Source organism: Anolis carolinensis, chromosome 2 (genome assembly GCF_035594765.1).
Source record: "Anolis carolinensis isolate JA03-04 chromosome 2, rAnoCar3.1.pri, whole genome shotgun sequence".
Taxonomy (NCBI): Eukaryota; Metazoa; Chordata; class Lepidosauria; order Squamata; family Dactyloidae; genus Anolis; species Anolis carolinensis.
This window is the reverse complement of record NC_085842.1, coordinates 21,790,067-21,812,047: the sequence shown is the minus strand read 5'-3', so window position 1 is coordinate 21,812,047 and position 21,981 is coordinate 21,790,067. Positions and strand designations below refer to the sequence as shown.

The following is a 21,981-nucleotide window of genomic DNA, read 5'->3' as shown; positions in this document are numbered from 1 at the left end:
GGAAGAAACATATATGTAGGAATCTCTAGTTCCTCTAGTGCAATTCTATGGACATCTTCCAGTGAAGATTGAGAGCAGAAATTCTGCTGGAAATTCCTAGAGACGGTTTCTAAAGAAATAACAATTTCTTGACAAAGTCTTTCATGGCCGGAATCGCTGGGTTGCTGTGAGTTTTCCAGGCTGTATGGCCATGTTCCAGAAGCATTCTCTCCTGACGTTTCGCCTGCATCTACAGCAAGAGGTTGTGAGGTCTGTTGGAAACTAGGCAAGTGGGATTTATATATCTACTGAAGGTCCAGGGTGGGAGGAAGTATTCTTGTCTGTTTGAGGCAGGTGTGAATGTTGCAATTGGCTACCTTGATTATCATTGAATAGCATTTCAGCTTCAAGGTCTGGCTGCTTACTGCCTGGGGGAATCCTTTGTTGGGATGTGCACTTGCTGAACCAACCTGGACACAGCATATTACTTGAGAAGCCGTTGAAATCCACAAGCATGTGGACAATTTTAACAGAAAGGAGGAAATAAACAAAATCTGGCTACCAGTATTAAACTCTAAAATCAGGACAGTAAATAAAGAAAACCACTCAGAAAACAGAGGAATTTCAGAAATGAATCAATCAGAGCCAGCTAACACCTCCCAACAAAGGACCCCCAGACAGTGAGCAGACAGACCTTGAAGCTGCAAGGCTATTCAATGCTAATCAAGGTGGCCAATTACAGCATTCACACTTGCCTCAAACAGACATGAGTTATTTCTCCTACCTTGGACATTATTCCACAGATAAACCCCACTTGCCTAGTTTCCAACAGACCTCACAATGCCTGAGGATGCCTGCCATAGATATGGGCGAAACATCAGGAGAGAATGCTTCTGGAACATAGCCATATAGCTCGGAAAACTCACAGCAACGCATACTCCTGTATTTATTTTCTGGTGTAAGTCTAAAAAAGCCTGATTTGCATCGATAGATGGACGTGAAGGGAAGCATTTGCTTGGAAAGCCTTTCCAGATTCTGATGGCTACATGTTAATCAGTCATGCTGATTCGCATTTTGGTTTGTAAAACAGAGGTACATTGAATTTCAATAAAATCTTTATACTCTGATGTTGACTTTTCAAAAAGATGTTCTTCAAGATTTTAAAGTGTTTTTGGAACACCTATAATTTGTATGTAGAACTCTAGTCTTCCACATAGATTGAAAGCCTTCTCCAACAAAGCATGGAAGACCTTTGGGAAGAAGAGGGAAGTGATCTCAACAACAACAACAACAACACTTTATTTATATTCTGTACTTCTCCCCGAGGGGACTCAGAGCGGATTACAGTATATAAGTAGACACAGGCAAATGTTCAGTGCCTTATTGCAATGACATACAATGAGACACAAACACACAGACAAAGGCAAAGGCTTCTCCTTTCATTTCCGGCTCTGGAGGTGGAACTCATCTCCAGCTCTTTCTCTATTTCCAAGCCAAGGCGCATGTGTCCGTAGACACCTCCTGGTCATGTGGCCAGCATGACTGCTTGGAGCGTCGTTTTGCCTTTTCTCGTCAAAGTGGTACCTATAGATCTACTCACATTTGCATGTTTTCAAACTGCTAGGTTGGCAGGAGCTTGGGCTAAGAGCAGGAACTCACCCCGTCCCATGGATTCAAAATGCCAATCTTCAGATCAGCAGTTCAGCAGCACAAGGGTTTAACCCATTGCGCCACCGCAGGCAGGGAGCAAAACATCTTTCGTTGCATAGATCTAGGAAAGGTATGGAAAGGAAGACAACAGCTTTTCGAATAAGGACACAACTGCTTACAGTGGTCTGAAACGCTCTGGAATATGTTGCAACTTTTAAAATATAGCACAAGGCCACATTACACAGCCTTATCCCACATTATGGTGAATGGACCTGGTATATCATGCTGCCACAACGGAGTCCAGCCACCCCTGGAGGAACGAATTTGATCCATGTAAATGTGCACTGAGAGTGCATCTGCACTGTAGGAATAATGCAGTTTGACACTCCTTGAATTGCCCTGGCTCAGTACTATGGAATTGTTGTTTTGAAAGGTCTTTCGCCTTCTCTGCAAAAAGGGCTGCTGCCTCACTAAACTACAGCTCCATAGCATTGAGCTGTGGCAGTCAAAGTGGTGTCAAACTTGATTAATTCTACGGTGTAGACATGCCTTCAGTAAAAAAGGGGGGATTTGAATGCTATTAGAACTGAGAGTAGGAAAGAAAGGACAGTTCAGTATCTTTTGGGCTTCAGTATCCAATGGGGTTTGGATCCAGCCTGCCCTGTTGATACCAAAACTCGTGGTCGCTCAAATCCCATGATACATAATGCCATAGTAAATCAGTCTCCCTTATATCCAATGGCACATAGTAAGTCCAGTAAGTGCTACAGAGAGCCTGTGGATCTATGAAATGCAGAAAACTACAGCAGGATATACTCACACATCAGCAGAGCATTGGCAGCGAAATCAGTATTACTCAGGCCAATACATATTTTGGCATTTCAAATGTTAGCTCTATTTCTGGGTATATTTGACCTGCTGATTTCAAAAAACGGTGCCGGTTTGCCCTCATCAGCTTCAATACATTGTGATATTTTGGTGCTAAATTCGTAAATACAGTAATTGCTACATAGCATTACTGCATATTGAACTACCTTTTCTGTCAAATTTGTTGTATATCATGATGTTTTGGTGCTTAATTTGTAAAATCATGACCTAATTTGATGTTTAATATGCTTCTCCTTAATCTCTCCTTATTGTCCAACATATTCGCTTATCCAACGTTCTGCCGGCCCATTTATGTTGGATAAGTGAGACTCTACTGTATTATAGTCTGTATCCCAAAAACCAGCCCCTCTGACGTCACAATATGAATGCTTCCTTGATTTGACATCAGATTCTGAAATAAAAGCAGAGTTTGAAATTAATCAATTAGTGTCAGATTTTTGGTGTATGCTAAAATATGAGTTTAAACTCTTATCGGATAAAGTTGAACTTCTTTTCTGCCTTTTGCAACCACTTATTTATGTGACACAGGATTCTCTGCATATGTTTCTACCAAAACAAAATACAGATCATGTCTCTGTGCACAGCATGATATCTGGATGCAGTTGTCCAAAATTCTCATTGTGCAAATCAAAACAGTCTCATCCTTCTCATTGAATTTTTTTTTGTGAAACCAAGAAAAAGTTTGTAACAACTGTAACAATGTCTTAAAATGCCTGTTGTATGTGTGTGACAAATTGTAGATCTGCAATATGTGCTCTAAATTCATTCCCAAATGTTTTGTCTTAGTTTTGTCACAATTTTTCTTTTATCTATTGTGTGTTTTGTTCTGTTTGTAATGTCAAATTGGTGGAGAAAATAAAAGTTGCGAATAATAACATTTAGTCTTGCATGCTTAAATTGTGAAAGTTCCTTGCTTCGTCAATATTATTGCGATTGTGTTGGCAAAGGTTTTCATGGCCGGAATCACTGGGTTGCTCTGAGCTTTCCGGGCTGTATGGCCATGTTCCAGAAGCATTTCACCCACATTTATGGCAGGCGTCCTCAGAGGTTTGAGGTTTGTTGGAAACTAGGCAAGTGAGGTTTATGTATCTGTGGAATGATGTACAGATTGGGAGAAATAACTCTTGTCTGTTTGAGGCAAGTGTGAATGTTGCAATTGGTCACCTTGATTAGCAATGAATAGCCATGCAGCTTCAAAGCCTGGCTGATTCCTGCTTGGGGAATCCTTTGTTGAAAGGTGTTAGGTGACTCTGATTGTTTTCTGTCAGGAATATCTGGCTACTAGTATTTAAAAAAACTCTAAAATCAGGACAGCAAATAAAGAACAGCACTCAGAAAACAGGGGGAATCCAGACAAGAAACAATCAGAGCCACCTAACACCTCCTAACAAAGGATTCCCCCAGGCAGGAAGCAGCAAGGCCATTCAATGCTAATCAAGGTGGCCAATTGTAACATTCACACTTGCTTCAAGCAGACAAGAGTTCTTTCTCCCACCCTGGACCTTCCACGGGCATATAAACCCCACTTGCCTAGTTTCCAACAGACTTCACAACCTCTGAAGATGCTCCCATAGAAATGTCAGGAGAGAATGCTTCTGGAACACGGCCAGACAGCCCGGAAAACTCACAGCAACCCAATTATTGTCATTTTATTTGTCAAATACAGTATGTATCTGCGAGATAAAATCCAGTTCTCCCCTTTAAATTTCACATTTCAAAGGTGCTCCGTGACTGAAAATTTTTTGGGGAGATGGTGGTGGGGTATAAGTAAACTTGTTTATTATTATTATGATTATTATTATTATTAGTGTTTCAGAAGCATTCTTTCCTCATGTTTCACCCACATCTATGGCAGGCATCTCACAACCTCTGAGGATGCCTGCCACAGATGTGGGCAAAACGTCAGGAGAGAATGCTTCTGGAGCATGGCCATTACAGCCCGGAAGACTCACAGCAACCTATATACATTTCATTTGCCTCCCTTCCAACAGACCTCTGAAGACGTCGGCCACAAATGTAGGTGAAATGTCAGGAGGGAATGCTACTGGAACATGGCCATACAGCCCGAAAAACTCACAGCAGCCCAGTGATTCCAGCCATGAAAAACGTTGACAACATAATGTTATATCAAGATGCTTGGTCATATGAAATTATGAATATGGATAAACTGACATACTTATTAACAAATGATCCAGGCAGATTTAAAAAACCAACAAATTGGGAACCTGTTAAGAATTATTTAAAAGATAAGAATTTTAAAATACTAATTTGAGGGCATAGAGGAAGGAGACAGAGAAGAAGAAGGACTCCGGCACGAGAAAGAAAGTGATGCCTGTGCTAGAAGAGTTGATACGTGATGAACTGAACTTTATATACACATACCATGCAAATAGACGGAAGTCATTTTATTTTATTTTTTCCTTTCTATTTTTTTTGTACTTTTCTTTTTTTACCCCCTCCCCATCCTCTCTGTAAGTCATTTGTATGTGTTTACCTCTCACCCCCAGTCACTACCTACCCTATAGTTTCAGTTTATGTCTTTGTATTTGTTAATGACAAGTTTGGCAAATAATAAACATTATTTTTTTTATATATATATATATGGTCATATTAGTCTTCATATGATCAACGTAACTTCCAAAAGAAGTAAAACAGCGTATAGAATTTTCATCCAGCTATTGATGAATGTAATCTAACTACTATCAAATTAATTAGACACAATAATAGGGATAGTTTCTCTCCCTGTTGGGAGAACATAATGGTCCATTTTCATTGACTTCATTCCCATACACAAGGACATTCAGTGTCCAAACCATGTCCTTTCCACCTTAGCTGAGTTTGCATGTCTTTGGCTTAGAAATGATTTCTTTCATGCTTGTTTAGGTTGGAGCGATGGCTGAAGTTTTTCAAACAGATCGTGCATTGAAAGGGTGTCTCCTTGGTGTGGGTTCTCTCATGGGAGATGACTCCTGATTTGTCCCGAAAACATTTCTGGCAGAAGGCACATTTATGGGGCTTCTCGCCAGTGTGTATCTTTGTATGCTGTACCAGGCCTGAATTCAGGGCAAAAGTCTTCCCGCATTCGGGGCAGACATATGGCTTCTCTCCCGTGTGGGTCCTTCGGTGCTTCTTGAGGGATGACTGATCCACAAACCTCTTAATACAATCCTTGCACTTATATGGCTTCTTACCTGTGTGGAGTCTCTCATGTACAATAAGGTTGTTGCGCTGACTGAAAGCCTTCCCACAGGTTGAGCAGGAGTATGGTTTCTCTTCCAAGTGGATCTGGCGGTGAACTTTGAAACCTGACGCAGTCCGGAAGCACTTTCTGCAGTCAGCGCATTTGTACGGCTTCTCACCAGTGTGACTTCTGTTGTGTAGAACAAGACTGCTCATGTAAGGGAAGCGCTGTCCACATTTTTTGCACCGATGGGGCAGAGTTTTAGCGTTCTTCTTGGAACTTGGACTGCGCTTGGCAGAAGCTAAGGGCTTCTTCTCTTCTGTATGGGTTTTTTCATGGGCCAAAAGGGAGGACTGCAAATTGAACCTCTTCCCACATTTTTTGCACCGATGACTCTTCTGTCTTGCGTGTTTCTTCTGGTGAGACAAGAGCCCCGCTCTTGTGATGAAGCCCTGACCACACTCTGTGCAAGCAAAGGCCTTGTTCTCTTCCTTGTGTGTTTTTTCATGGGCCACAAGGAGGGATGACTCATTGAAGCTCTGGCCGCACTCTGAGCATTTTATAGGCTTGTCAGTTCTTTTCCTTAAAAAATGGCCTGCCATCACCTGTTGGATCAAGGACAAAACTCTTACCATACAGGACATTCCTCCACCAGGGAGAAAGGAAGGTTTGGAGTGCATTACATGACTTACATATTGGAAATAACTGCACCCAGTCTCTGGGCACATATCCCTTTGGAACTAAATGGCAATCATAGCCTTATCAAAAAGGAAAAATGATGGGTTGTTGAATGTTTTCCAGGCTGTATGGCCATGTTCCAGAAGTATTCTCTCCTGACGTTTTGCCCACATCTATGGCAGGCATCCTCAAAGGTAAATAAATTATTATTATTATTATTATTATTATTATTATTATTATTATTATTATGACACAGCAAACAAGATAGATATGCTGGATTTCGTATCACAAAATCACAAGTCGAACACTTCCCAAGTGTCTAGGACTGTGTGATGTATTTTCGGATTATTATTATTATTATTATTATTGTTCCATAAGCATGCTTTCCTCACGTTTCACCCACATCTATGGCAGGCATCTCACAACCTCTGAAGATGCCTACCATAGATGTGGGCGAAACGTCAGGAGAAAATACTTCTGGAACAGACATATCAAACATTTAAAACATTAAATTACATAAGAAATCACACCATCCATAGTCATAGTCCAGGCCTTTCAGTAGTCATTCCGTATTTTCCAAATCTGTCATTGCACTGCCCTGTTCTCTAAATGCCTTCTAACCCTTCATCTAAGTCGTTAATAAAGATGTTGGACAGAACCAGGCCCAGGACGGAAACCTGCTTATGGCACTCCACTCCTCACTTCTTTCCACGATGAAAAGGAAGCATTGGGGAGCACCCTCTGGGTTCGTTTGCTTAACCAATTACAGATCCACCTAACTGTAGTTTTGCCTAGCACACATTTGACTAGTTTCTTTGCCAGAAGTCCATGGGGGAAGGCCTTACTGAAATCCAGGTATGCTACATCCACATTAAATTCAACTATTCAGTTATATGCTTTTCATGCCTCCAACATGTAAGAGTGACAATGGATTTTGTTTGGCAATGCTCTATTAACATGACTGATGGGTTACAGGCTGGTGCTTTGAATGCGATTTTCCTACTTCTTGGCAGGGGGTTGGACTGGATGGCCGTGAGGTCTTTTCCAACTCTATGATTCTATGGTAGGCAAGGTCTCAGTGATTACAAATGCTTATCGGTGTTGCTTTATGGGTTTCTTTATGGCCTTCTTATGGAAGTCTGGCCATTCTCCTTTCTTGTCTTAGCGATCGCATTTTCCCCTATGAATCCGCATAGACTCTAAGATCTTCGGGGGAGGACCTTATCTCCTTCCACTACTATCTCAAGCACATTTGGTGGGGGCGAGGGAGAGGGCCTTTGTGGTGGCCCCCCGGCTCTGAAACTCTCTCCCCAGGGAGATTAGATTAGAACCCACCTTATCCACATTCCGCAAAGATCTAAAAATGTAGATGTTCCCTTGTGCTTTTGATTAAACAGTCATAAGAAATTAAACCCCAATTATAACTGCCATCAGTCCTCGCACTTTATCCTTCATCCTATAGGTTTAGTGTTAAATTGCTCCTTCAGTTCTAATTTATTAAGTCTTATTTTAGAAGTACAGTAGAGTCTCACTTATCCAACATTCGCTTATCTAATGGATTTTTGTTGTCAATGTTTTCAATACATCGTGATATTTTGGTGCTAAATTCGTAAATACAGTAATTACTACGTAGCATTACTACATATTGAACTACTTTTTCTGTCAAATGTGTTGTATAACATGATGTTTTGGTGCTTAATTTGTAAAATCATAACCTAATTTGATGTTTAATAGGCTTTTCCTTAATCCCTCCTTATTATCCAACATATTCCTTATCCAACGTTCTGCCGGCCAGTTTATGCTGGATAAGCGAGACTACTGTATATTGCACTAGTACCTTCCTCTCGTATTTCAGTGCTCATTACGGGATAGATTGTTGGTTGATGATGCTGTTTTATGTTATGTTATTGTTGCTTGTAATGATTACTGAGTTATGTTTTAATCTATAGTTGGTTTTTAATTGTTGGATTGGGTGTGTTCCCCATGTAAGCCACCCTGGTCTCTCCAGGGAGATGGAGGCGGTATATAAAAATAAAGTTATTATTATTATTATTATTATTACTGTATGACACAGCAAACAAGATAGATTTCGTATCACAAAATCACAAGTCAAACACTTCCCAAGTGTCTAGGACTGTGTGATGTATTTTCGGATGTATTATCATCATCATCATCATCATCATCATCTTTCCCTTTTCTTTCTTTCCTGCACTCCTCCCTCTTTTATTTTCTCCTTCTTTGAGAGGGACGCTAAATGGATTCCTTCCCAGGACCATTATTCTCTCCAAAAACTCATCCAAATGCGACTGTTCTGGACTGAACTTTGTACTTGGGTGCATCAGTCTACATTGCAGAATGAATGCAGTTTGATGCCACTTTCACTGCTATGTCCTAATGCTATGGCCTCCTGGATTTTGTAGTACAGTAGTCTCTCGCTTATCCAACGTAAACGGGCCGGCAGAACCTTGGATAAGCGAGTATCTTGGATAATTAAGGAGAGATAAAGGAAAAGCCTATTGAACATCAAATTAGGTTATGATTTTACAAATTAAACACCAAAACATCACGTTATACAACAAATTTGACAGAAAAAGTAGTTCAATATGTAGTAATGTTATGTAGTAATTACTGTATTTATGAATTTAGCACCAAAATATCACGATATATTGAAAACATTGACTAAAAAATGTGTTGGATAATCCAGAACGTTGGATAAGCGAGTCTTGGATAAGTGAGACTCTACTGTACGTTGAGGCCCAGCAGTCTTAGGGCAGAGAAAATGCTAGAGACTTTGTAGAACTACAACCCCCATGTTTCTATATCGAGTCGTAGTAGTTAAAGTGACATCAAACTGCACTAATTCTACAGTGTAAACGCCCCCTTTCTCTCGGGTCCCAGTTTTAATTTTCCCAGGAAATCCTGCCTCTCTTTTCTATGCCACCTTTTTGTTTTTCTGGCCAAAGGACTTGGGGCCAGCAAGATCCAGCCAGAGCTGCACCAGAGGATAAAAGAGAATGAATATAGCCAGACATACCTTACTCACTTTTAGGAAAAGGAGGGGGGCAGGAAGTGACTTCATCCATTTGACAAAACACCCCACCTTCTCTCTTTTCTGTTCTTGCTTGCAGACTCTCTCATCTTAACCCTTGTGCTGCTTCCTTGGAGGTCTCCCATTCATAGGCATGGCTTAAGTCCAAGTCCATGTGGTTGCAATGAAATGCAACCACTGGGAAGCAAAGGGGGCAATTTACACTCCTGAAGTGTTGGTAGGATTTTAAAGTAACAATTCTCTTCCCTTGTCTTAAGAGCCAGGGCTCAATGCTATGGGATCCTGGGAGCTGTAGTTTTGCAAGGTCTGAATTTTAGTTTTGCAAAGTCTTGTCTGCTCAAGAGCAAGGGTGCTTCCTCATACTACAAGTAGGGAGATGTTGACAAGCTGGAATGGCTCCAAAGAAGGGCAACTAAAATTATCAAGGGTCTGGAGAACAAGCCCTATGAGAAGCAGCTTAAAGAGCTGAGCATGTTTAGCCTGCAGACGAGAAGTCTGAGAGGAGACATGATGAGGGCACTGCATAAATATGTGAGGGGAAATCATAGGGAGGAGGGAACAGGCTTGTTTTCTGCTGCCCTGGAGATTAGGATGCGGAACAATGGCTCCAAACTACAGGGAAGGAGATTCCACCTGAACATTAGGAAGAACTTCCTAACTGTGAGAGCTGTTCAGCAGTGGAACTCTCTGACACAGAGTGTGGTGGAGGCTACTTTTTGGAAGGCTTTTAAACAGGCTGGATGGCCATCTGTCAGGAGTGCTTTGAATGCAGTTTTCCTGCTTCTTGGCAGAACAGGGTTGGACTAGATGGCTCACGAGATCTCTTCCAACTCTACGATTCTATGATTAACTGACTGCAATATCCAGTTGAGAAACTTGGAAGAAAGAGAAATAAAGCAAAAGTACAATATATACATGAAAAAGTTGCTTGTACATAATTGATACAGAGTGACTATTAGGTAACTTCTATAACTTGCATCCTAAGGCAGAAGTCTCCAAGAATACAAAGTAGAAGGCAAAAGAAGAAAAAGAAAAAAATAACAAAATAACCACATTATTTTTGGCAAGTATAGAGGGAGGGGGGCTAGCCGATGGAAGGCATCTGACCACTCAATTTTTTGTCTCAAGCACAAAAAGTTAATTGATACCCCTACCAAGACAAGAAGCTATGCAGGGCCACAACAGATTTTAGGGGTTCTCTCACCATATTGCCCCTGCCGTCTCCGACCCTGATGCCATAGACAGCAACAATGCATACTTCATGGCCAGTTACCCCTTTTCCAAGGTAGCACTGTGTAAATGGCAGTAGCCGCATGTCAAAACAGGATACAGTTCTGCGGCAGGTGAACATCAATTGAAATCCACCTTAAAGGCAATGTGGCCGCTGTGTATTTCATAACGGAGAATCCAAGATGCCAGATGTCTCACCATACAAGAGAGCAGAAATGGGTCCCTATTGATCTACTCACATTTGCATGTTTTCGAACTGCTAGGTTGGCAGAAGCTGGAGCTAACAGCGGGCGCTCACTCCGCTCCCCGGATTCAAACCTGCAACCTTTCGGTCTGCAAGTTCAGCAGCTCAGCGCATTAACACACCTTTTCTCTGGGTGGATCTTTGTCTTTACTCTTGTAGCTTGTTCTTGGCTTTGCAGCTCTTCTGATGTCTGTGGTGGAGTCTCCATTGGCCTGTAGAGCCCAGTTTAGGTGGTTCAGTTCCCTTTGGAGAAGGTGGGATTTGCAGATTCTTTGTTGCACGGTCTGTCAGGGCTTTGATTGTGCTTCTTTTTTTTTACTTGGGTGATTGTTTGAGTTTTTATGAAGGTTTTATCTATCTACACAGACTAATGTTATAGCTTCCATTGGAGGCTTTTCTTTGTAGTAAAATAATAGTAATAATAAAAAAGTTTCTATAACATAATTTGACAAATGAATAGTAGCTTTACATGCAGCAGCCTTCACACATAGGAGCTTTAAAACACAAGGCTTCTCTCATACACGGTTTATTTACCTCAGACTGACGTTTACTTTATACTGAGGAGATCCCTTCCTGAGGTAAAAACTACCACTAACAGGCTTTGGCCTACTCACTCTCCTCAGAGCAATGCTAGCTTTGGCCCACTAACTCTAACAGGCTTCGGCCTATACCGTTGTAATAAAAAATGCCCAGTTAATATTTAATATTTCTGACATGGAACAGCCTTGGACCATGATTTTGGAAGATGTGATTTTAATAACTGGTTTCAAATTGTGTTGTTTAATTGTAGCGGAAGCCAGACTTCCCCTCTTCTCAGCTTGTCGTGTGTCTGTGCGGACGCAGTGGAAGTAGGAGACAGACAACTGGAGTTTTTTTCCAAAGAAAGCAGTTTACTAAAGTTCCTGCAGCTGCAGAGGTTCATCCCACGCACAACTAGATGCTGAAAAGGGAGAACCCCGCAGACAGGGTCAAGTGTCTATTTATACAATTCAGTGGGTTCAGTTTACGACCGCCCACATATCAAACCATTGGTGCATATTTGTGGTGCAGTATTACATTTCATTACTTTCGTTTCTCTCAAAACACATGATTTCAGGGAAATCATGTGATAACCCATCGGCTGTGTTCCTGGCCTGCTCGTACCTCCTTATATGGCCATTTCCTCCTACCCCTTCATTCCTGCCTTATAATGTTTTTGGTTTTAATGTTACTCTTTATTTTACTGCATGTATGTTTTGGCATTGAATTGCTGCCTGTTTTGTAAGGCCGCTCTGAGTCCCCTTCGGGGTGAGAAGGGCGGGATATAAATGAAGTACATACAGTCTCGCTTATCCAACCTTCACTCATCCAATGTTCTGGATTATCTAACACAGTCTGCCTTCACAGCAAGGCACTTTTTACAGACTTAACTACCAACAAAGTTGTTACTGTAAGTTCATTTTATGCAATTCTATATTTGTAGTCAATTTTTTAGTAGTCGATTTTTTTGTGGTCAATGTTTTCAACACATTGCAATGTTTTAGTGATAAATTTGTAAATATAGTAATTACTACATAAAGTTACTGTGTATTGAACTGCTTTTTCTGTTGACTCGTTGTAAAACATGTTGTTTTGGTGCTTAATTTGTAAAATCATAACGTAATTTGACTTTCAATAGGCTTTTCCTTAATCCCTCCTTATTATTCAACATTTTCGCTTATCCAACGTTCTGGCGACCCATTTACGTTGGATAAGCAAGACTCTACTGTACATACAGTCTTGCTTATCCAACCTTCACTCATCCAACGTTCTGTATTATCCAACCCAGTCTGCCTTCACAGGAAGGCACTTTTTACAGATTTAACTTCCGACAATGTTGTTAGTGTAAGTTCATTTTATGCAATTCTGTCTTTATTTGTAGTCAGTCTTTTAGTAATCGATTTTTTTTGTAGTCGATGTTTTCAACACAGTGCTAAATTTGTAAATACAGTAATTACTACATAGCGTTACCATGTATTGAACTGCTTTTTCTGTTGATTTGTTGTTAAACATGATGCTTTGGTGCTTAATTTGTAAAATCATAACGTAATTTGGCTTTTAATTGGCTTTTCCTTAATCCCTCCTTATTTTATTATTCAACATTTTCGCTTATCGAACGTTCTGGTGACCCATTTATACTGGATAAGCGAGACTGTACTGTAAATAAATAAATTAATAACTTTTAGAAATAAATAGATAGAGGACAATAATAAGATTAGGGGCCATGGTGACACCGCAGGTTAACCTGTTGAGTTGCTGAACTTGTTGAACAGAAGGTCGACGGTTTGAATCCGCGGGATGGGGTGAGCTCCCATTGATAGCCCCAGCTTCTGCCAACCTAACAGTTCAAAAACATGTGAGTAAAAGAATAGGCACCGCTCTGGATGGAAGGTACCGGCGCTCCTTGCAGTCATGCCAGCCACATGACCTTGGAGACGTCTACGGACAACGCCGGCTCTTCAGCTTAGAAATGGAGATGAGCACCAACCCTCAGAGTCCGAATCAACTAGACTTAATGAGGGGAAACCTTTACCTTTTTACAGTAATAAGAGGGGGCAGGGAAAGAAAATCCAAAATAAATTCACATTCAACTCAGTTGCGAGATCTGTATATCAATTCCAAATCAGCAGGCCCAAAAACATTATTTCCAGTTGTGAATAGTTAAAAATGGGCTAATCCAAAAGATTAAGTGTTAATCCGGAAGTTGAAATTTCAAATAAGAAACAAATTCAAAAATTAAAGAAAATTTACCTCTTTCTATTTCCCTCTTTGATCCCCTCATCCAAGAGGAGAAAGAGATCTCAGTCTCCAATGCTTTGTAATTTCCAAAGGTGCCATAGTCAAGAGAATAGAAATCAATAGTTTTTTCACAATTGTCGAATTATATGCTTTTAAGATGGAGAGGAGAAGAACCTTACAATAGTGTCCTTTCTAACAAAGGATTCCCCCAGGCAGGAAGCAGCCAGGCTTTGAAGCTGTAAGGCTATTCACTGATAATCAAGGTGGCCAATTGCAACATTCACACTTGTCTCCAACTGACAAGAGTTCTTTCTCCCACCCTGGACATTATTCCACAGATCTATAAACCCCACTTGCCTAGTTTCCCATGTTGTTCTAAGCAAGGCATACCACGCTTTTAGTGCATGGTGGGAGCTGCAAAGCCCAAAATGATCGGACAATTAGATGACCTTCCCTGTTCCCAGGTTGCCTGAGTGAGATGGTGAAATACCCACAGCTGCTTCCTGCATAGGAGCAACTGTTTATCCTGGCCCAAAAATGCAAGTATCTTATTTGTGGTGCAAAAAAACCATGAAAAAAAATACAAGATTTAAAATGAAGAACATTTTAAACCAAAATACTCTTACCAGTATTTCAATGGGAAGAGTGGGCCTGCTTTTGGCTGATGAGAGAGTCAAGTTAATTAGGATTGTTGTTGTCTGCCTTCCAAGTTGTTTCAGGCAAGGTAACCCTAAGTCTAAAGTTTAGGGTGAGAGCTGGATAAATAACATCTGAAAAATGTGCACCACGATAAAGGTTAAAACCATAGAACACAATATGTATATTAGAGCTCTAATATACATATTGTGTTCTATGGTTATGTTGTCAACCGCGTTTTAGGGGATCGGGCCCTTAAGGAGAGACCCGATCCGGTCCTGAAGGAACGGACCTTGGCGAAGCCAAAAGGAGAATATAAGCCGCAATACAACCTGAAGCCTGAAATGAAGAAGGTCCGCCAAAGTTGAAGGAAAATCCGCCAAGGAGTCTTTATTGAGCGATTCAGCTGAATGGACACTAGTAGCGATCATTCAATCTACTAGCGTAACATATGTTTCAAATAAAGCCATATTTATACAATGTTTCGGTCTGACAGCCCTTTGAATTTCCCGCCCCGCTCCCCCGCCCATCTGATCGCGGATAGGCTAGAAGGTTGAACGAGGCGGGCTTTCGTTTCCTGCCTTGCTCTGCTGGCCCAATGGGGAGCCGCTTTTTGTCCCCACTCGGGCCAATCAGAGAGGAGGAGGCGGGAGCTATTGAAACAATGAAGTGACCGGACAGGAAATATCAGATTAATCCTGGCCCGGCCGATTTCTAAAGGAATTAATGGCACCCATCAAGGATGTCCGGGGTCCTGTCACGTTCACAGATTTTAGATATGCCTTGGGGTGTCAGGGGGAAGTAAAGAAGGGTGGTGATGAGCCGTCATTGACGGGCCCCACAGGGTGCCTTCCTGAGGCGTCCTGGCCTGGGATATGACAATGTTTGCCTTGGGGTCGAATCACCTTTAGGAATTTGGTGACTCAAGCCCTATATTGTCCATGCGATCGGAATGAGATTGGATTAAACTGTGGCAGATTATCCTTTTGTTTTTGGGAAGGGAGGTCTGGATCATGGGGACTAGGGTTCACGTTGGGGTCATAATATTTCCCATTTGATTTCATGATTTGACAATTATATGGGATAGAATGAAAATTAAAATAAAGTTGGAACATAAACCCAGCTGGGAAAAACACATTCTCCGGGGATCCCAAAGAGTACAAATACATATAGGCAGATAGATAGATTTCAAGGAAATAAAGGAGAATCCATAAAGGTGGGTGACATTGCATAAAGGGGAATCATGAATGATATAAACAATAGAAAACATTTGATAAGAACGAAGTTTACAACATCTGGGGAACCCAATATAGAAGTGGAGTTCTAGCAGCATGATTTCACAATTCATGAAGTTAGCCCAACGATTAGAAGTTCATACAACAGTGAGTCATGAGAGTGTCCAAGTACATAGAATATGAAAATTCACAAATACATGAGGAAAAAGAGTTCATAAGGAATTCATAGAGATGGCATGGGGAAGGGGCACATGTGGGTTGTAGTCTTTGGAAGTATAAGATTTCATAAGTCCAGGGATAGGTCTGGGGAAGAGTGTTCTTCTCCTTCATAAAATTATGAAAGTATGAATGAAACGTGGAGGGCACCCGTCCGGGCACCCCCTGGCAGCTGTAGAGAGGGTAAGGGTTCTTGGAGAACTATGTTTCCCCAGCGAGAGAGCGATCCCCCCATCCCCAGTTCACAGAAAGGGGCTAGGGATCTCTTAAAACCATTCCGCGGGCCGCAGGGAGAGGAAAGTCCGGGATAAGGCAGCAGTTTGGCTTGAAAGGAGCAGTCGGTCCCGTTTGACAGTCAGCTGTTGAGGTGCCGAAAACTGGACCGATTCCGGTTCCGCTGGTTGTCTTCGAGTCAGGAGCCTTAGAAAGGGTTAGGACTAAAAGAGGAGCGTTCTAGGGGTAATTTTGATAGAGATATGAGCCAATTTATATCGTCCGCCATATTAATCTATGGCGGAGAAACCTCCGCCAGGGTTTTTAAAGATCAGACGGGTTAGCGAGAGAGAGAGAAATTGCATGCAAAGGAAAGAGTCAGAGAATGACACAAAATAACCAGATAGAGAGTGTTACTGTTAAAATAAATGCTACTTTTATTGGGGGGATTTGTTACATAGTTCAGGGAAGGGGAAAATGAAGAAAGAAAAAAAAGTCTTTTAATAATAGTCTGCTGCGGTCCCGCTCCGTTCCTTTGGTGAGTGATCTGCGGAACTCTCCGCTGCGTTTTTAAATTAATTTAAAAGCCGGGGTTTCGGTTATCAGTTTGAACCTTTATCGTGGTGCACATTTTTCAGATATTGTTTAGAATAGACAGCTGTGTTTAGTTATTATTATTATTATTTAGTTATTATTAAATAACATCTGGTCCAAGGACCATAGGCCCCTTCCCCACAGCAGAATAAAATCCCACATTATCTGCTTTGAACTGGAATATATGGCAGTGTGGACTCAGATAATCCAGGGAAAGAACAGTAGTATATAAATTAAATAAGTAAATGAATAAATAAATTTTCTGCCTTGATATTCTGGGTTTTATGCCTATGTGGAAAGACCCTTAGTTTGAGGACTCCTGCTCCAGAGTATCCCATGACTTTTTTAAACATGGTGTGTGCATTTTTTTCAAAACCAAGCCAGCAATAATCAGCCGTTTTTTGATCTCAAGAGAAAGATTTATTTTGAAAAGGTAAGGAAAAATGCAAAGTAAAAACAGGAAGAAAACAGCACGGGGCCCATGGGTGCCAAAAAGATGGAACAATCAGTGATGCAGTTACATTTACTTTTATAAGTAAAACAATGCAATGCTGTCCTCTAATTTATCAAAGACATAAAAGGTGAGGTTACATCATTGCATATGATTAATATCATACACTCTCGTTGTGTCCATTGTTTTAATTAATAGACACTTTCTGCATTAGTTCCTTCCCTTGGCTTGTTATTTTCACATAGCATAGCAGAGAGAGGAGATGTGTTGTCGAAGGCCTTCATGGCCAGAATCACTGGGTTGTTATGTGTTTTCTGGGTTGTATGGCCATGTTCCAGAAGCATTCTCTCCTGACATTTCGCCCACATCTATGACAGGCATCCTCAGAGGTGAGCCCCCAGATGGCGTGGTGGACTAAGTGACTTGAAGGTTGGGTTGCTGACTGGAAAGCTTCCAGGTTCGAATCCCACCCGGGGAGAGTGCGGATGAGCTCCCTCTATCAGCCCCAGCTCCATGCGGGGACATGAGAGAAACCTCCCACAAGGATGGTAAAAACATCAAAACATCCGGGTGTCCCCTGGGCAACGTCCTTGCAGACAGCCAATTCTCTCACTCCAGAAGCGATTCAAGTTGTTCCTGACAGGAAAAAAAATCCTCAGAGGTTGTGAGGTCTGTTGGAAATTAGGCAAGTGGGGTTTATATATCTGTGGAATAATGTCCAGGATGGGAGAAATATCTCTTGTCAGTTGGAGGCAAGTGTGAATGTTGCAATTGGTTAGCTTGATTAGCATTGAATGGCCTTTCAGCTTCAAAGCCTGGCTGCTACCTGCCTGGGGGATCCTTTGATAGGGGGTGTTAGCTGGCCCCAATTGTTTCTTGTCTGGAATTACCGTCTTCTGGGTGTTATTATTTATTTACTGTCCTGATTTTATTAGTTTTAGTACTAGTAGCCTATTTGATTTATGTTCATGGTTTCCTCCTTTGTGTTGAAATTTTCCACTTGTTTGTGGATTTCAATGACTTCTCCGGGGAATTCCAGACAAGAAACAATCAGGGTCCCTAGTCAAAGTGATCCCTTTTCAAGTGATGCCTGGTGTAGTAGTCCCTTGTAAAAGTGATCCCTGGTCAAAGTGGTTCCTGATCAAAAAAAAGGTTGGGAACAACTGATATACATACATACATATACATATATACTAGAATATAGACACAGCATTGTCTCAGTGTTGGAGGCGCAGCCACCCCCTTGTTTTTATTCCTCCCTTCTTTCTTTTCTTTCCCTCATAGGATTTCCTCTTTCCTTCCTTCCCTCCTTTATCTTTCTTCCTCATCCCTCCCTCCCTCTTCCATTTCCTTTCTTTCCCCCCCTTCTTTTTTCCTTTCATGCCTTTCTTTCCCCTCTCCTTTCTCCAGCTCTGAGAGGATCTCTATGTCATCATGCCTCTTTTTGTAGCTCTTTCCTCCCTCCCCCTTTCCAGACATACACAGATTACTTGTCTTTTTCAGTGACATCACAGAGGGCGTCCTTCACCCAGCCACAGCCTTTGTTGCTAGTTGAATAAAGACAGACAGACAGACAGACAGACACCGACTTTTATAGATAAAGATAGAGCTATAGATACATGAATAAATATATATCAGACAGGATCAGCAGGAAGAGCAGTGTGAGGTTTGCATTAATAAGCCATAATGCAGTTCATTTTGCAACATCCCGGCTCCTCCTGAGACTTCCAAGGTACAACACCTTTCTGAAGTTCTAACATTGGTTTTGAACTGCCTCTTCTTGTAGAAATTGTCAGTGTTTTCACTCCAAAGTCACATTCAGAGGCAGAGGCACCTGACAGTAATTGCTGTTTGGCAGTGGAATATGAGCCTGGTGGATGTTCCTCCTTCTCTGGGGACTTTTAAGCAGAGCCTGAATGACCATCTGTAGGGAGGGCCTGGATGGTGTTTTCATGCCTGGAAGAATGGGGATGGATCAGATGGCCCTCAGGGTCTCTTCCAACTTGGTCTGTGTATTGCCACTTTCTTTGGTCTGATGCAGTGAATAGAGACAAAGTGGAAATCATGGCGTATATGATTTATACACACAACAAAATAACATTTTTTCTTCCATTTCCTTTGTTGGCTTTTAAAAAATATTTCACTTTTACTCCCAAATTCTCTCCGGTGCTCCACCTTCAGGGCATTATTATCATTATCATTGTTATTATTATTTTTATTAGGTTTGTTAATGATAGTGTTAAGATAAACTCACCTGCTCCTTGCAGAATTGGCGTATGACATTACAATGGTTCGAAGCTTTGAAATGCTGCTCTTTGTCCAGGAAGAAGGAAAAGTTCAGGGATGCAAGTAAGAGGGAGATTGCCATCATACTTTTCCACTTTATGTGGGCAGGGCTTTTCTTTGCTTTTCTCAATAAGGTGTCCAAAACTAATAAATGATCTCCTTCACAAGGACTTATACTGGCCGAAGTGTATTCGTTGAATCAAATCCCCACAATCATTGAAAACTCTCTGAACGTTTTCTGCATCCACTGCACATGTAAAGTGACAATAGAAGCTGTGGTTTTCAAGATAACACATTCTAAGGAATTCCTCTCTGATAAAATACTTGGCCTTCGTAACTATACCATCTTCACCAGGCTCCGGCATTGCGTCCTTAGGTGTGGTATAGTGAGCAAAGTCTGGGAAGTAGTCTTCCAGTTTAAATTTCCCTGCCAAGACTTTCTCTGCTAGCAAATCCTGTTTGTTCAGGAAAACAATGTACGTAAAGGTCTGTAGCCAAGGACTGAAAAGCTTCTTCAACTCTCTCCTGAATACGATAGACTTGAAAAAAGATAATTCTTCCTTAAGCTTCATGTCCCCTGGATAATTCAGTAAGCAATTGTAGCTACTGCTGTCCACCATCATGAGAATAGCCGTCAAATTATCAAAATGACGTACCCACCTTTGGCGATTCCGTCCCCAATCAAAAATAAACAGATGCAAATATACTTTGTCCACTTGAAACTTGGTTTCAGGGATCCCGGATTTCCGAAATTTACATCGGAGAAGATCCTGGTCCGATGGCGTATATTCCTCTTCCTTGACGATGTCGATCTTGTCTAGAAAATACTGTGCACAACCAATCAAGCGATACTCATGCGAGCGCTCAAAGCAAGCTTTCACACCTTCGTCTTGCCAAAGGGCTTTCGTATGTTCGTAGAATTCGGGTGGGAAGTCGAAATCTCGCTGGCTGCTTGCATTCAAAATATAGTCAATCCGGAACTGGTTCTCTGGGTTCGCCAGCTCCACTGGGGGTTCCAGGCACCACATGTTTATGACTATTGTACTTATAGCTTCCATGATATTGTTTTTAATGTCCTGGGTTCTCATTTTCTTCTCCTCGGCACTAAATCCATCCCCATGCAAGATTTTCATTTGTTTGACCAATGTGTTTTTGCCAGAGTCCTCTAAGCCCACCACGAGGAGACGGTGCGTGGCCTTAAAGACTTCCTTGTCCATCTCCAGTTGCTTCTCAACCTTCTTATTGGCCTTTCTTCGTTCCTTCTCTTCCTCGCGCTCGTCCTCAGTCATCCTGTTCCCAAAGCAGCCCATTTCGGGTGGAGGAATGGAGATTTTGAGAGGAAGGAAGGACGGCTGCAGCTGATGGGAGAAAGGAGCAGAAGCCAAGCTGGCGCAAGAGAGTCAGAGGCAGAAAGAGAGAAAGGAGGGAGGAAGGGAGGGAGACTTGGAGAGGGAGTGTCTCCGTCTCTCTCCTTCTCTTCTTTATTTTGGCCTTTTACTGGTCCATGAGGTCAGGAAGAGTGGAAGCTAGCAAAGGAATACGTAAACGACAACAAACTGACTCATTGCCCAGAAACAAGGAGGGGGAGAATAGACTGGAGGAAAGGAAGGAGCAGGGAGGGAAAGAGCAATGACTTTGCAGCTATAGCAACAGCTGAGTTACTGATTTGATTTAAAAACAAGCCAAATACACTTTGCAAGCCTTTTTTTTTTTATGAAAGTGTGTCCCTGTGAATGTAGAATCATAGCAGCCTGAAAGGCCAACAAGCAATATATAATGTCCAGACACAGACACATTATATTGTCTCATTGCATTCTGCTTTGGTCTGACGTCACCTGGAATAGTCCTGTGTCCAGTTCCGGGCATCACAATTCAAGAGCGATATGGACAAGCTGGAAGGCATCCACCAAAATGACCAAAGGTCTGGAAGCCAAGCCCTATGAGGAACGGCCAAAGAGGCTGAATGTCTTTAACTTGATGTGTTTAGGTTGAGAGGTAACATGATGGCCATTGTATAATTCCTGATATGATATCATGTAGAAGATGGAGAAATCCTAGGTGAGAAATGGGTGGATTTAGTTTATGGGAAAGGAGATTTCAGACTGGTGATGAATACAACCCAAACTGGTTATATTCATCAACTCCATGATGAAATGGCAAGGGTGGCATATGCAGTATGACCCCCTTATCAATGGATCCAATATACACAGTTTCACCTATCCACTCTACAAAAAATATCCTCCCAAAGAGGTATTTGTGGGCCTCTCAATGTCCTCCGGAGTGTTTCTATAATATGCTTCTAGCCCAGGTTCACATAAAAATATAGTGTTTGCTATGATCCATGGTATCAGGTATCCACAAAAGGGTCTTGGAACATACCCCCTGCAGATACAGAGGCCAGACCATAGATTATCCCTGGAAGCCAAGCTGCATGGAGAAGGGGCAACCATGGAAGGCGAACCTCTGCTTTCAAAGTAGGATGAAACCCCAAGAGTTTCAAAGATACTCAAAATGTGACAGTGTGAGTGGCGCTATCTATATGTCGAACTGTAAGTAGCAAGATTTGAATTGTTGTATCATGCCTGATTTTGCCTTTACCCTGTAAATGTAGTTGGATTGATTGGTTATTTATAGCTGTCAATCAATGTTGTTTGCACCAGTTATATTGCTCCCTCAGCTCAATTGTTTGACTCC

At 41.6% G+C, this 21,981-nt stretch overlaps 2 protein-coding genes across 4 annotated transcripts; both read right to left on the bottom strand.

Annotated features, from left to right (window-relative positions):
- Window positions 1–1,254: 1,254 nt before the first annotated feature.
- LOC103278098 (zinc finger protein 239) lies at window positions 1,255–11,618 on the bottom strand. Of its 2 annotated transcripts, none has more exons than XM_008105819.3 (2): window positions 9,411–11,618; window positions 1,255–6,303 (listed from the first exon to the last, which is right to left on the bottom strand). In XM_008105819.3, the coding sequence occupies exons 1-2, from the start codon at window positions 9,453–9,455 to the stop codon at window positions 5,371–5,373; spliced, it is 978 nt and encodes a 325-aa protein (XP_008104026.1). In that variant the 5' UTR covers window positions 9,456–11,618; the 3' UTR covers window positions 1,255–5,370. The 2 variants fall into 2 exon arrangements, with proteins under 2 accessions (XP_008104026.1, XP_008104027.1); XM_008105820.3 differs by having other exon boundaries at window positions 9,420–11,618.
- A 3,038-nt stretch (window positions 11,619–14,656) lies between these two features.
- Window positions 14,657–21,664, bottom strand: LOC100563268 (guanine nucleotide-binding protein G(s) subunit alpha). Of its 2 annotated transcripts, none has more exons than XM_062973541.1 (2): window positions 19,256–21,664; window positions 14,657–17,637 (listed from the first exon to the last, which is right to left on the bottom strand). In XM_062973541.1, exon 1 carries the CDS (start codon window positions 20,595–20,597, stop codon window positions 19,449–19,451), a length of 1,149 nt encoding a protein of 382 aa, XP_062829611.1. In that variant the 5' UTR covers window positions 20,598–21,664; the 3' UTR covers window positions 14,657–17,637; window positions 19,256–19,448. The 2 variants fall into 2 exon arrangements, with proteins under 2 accessions (XP_062829611.1, XP_003218080.2); XM_003218032.4 differs by lacking the exon at window positions 14,657–17,637 and adding an exon at window positions 18,578–19,033.
- Between the last annotated feature and the right edge of the window lie 317 nt (window positions 21,665–21,981).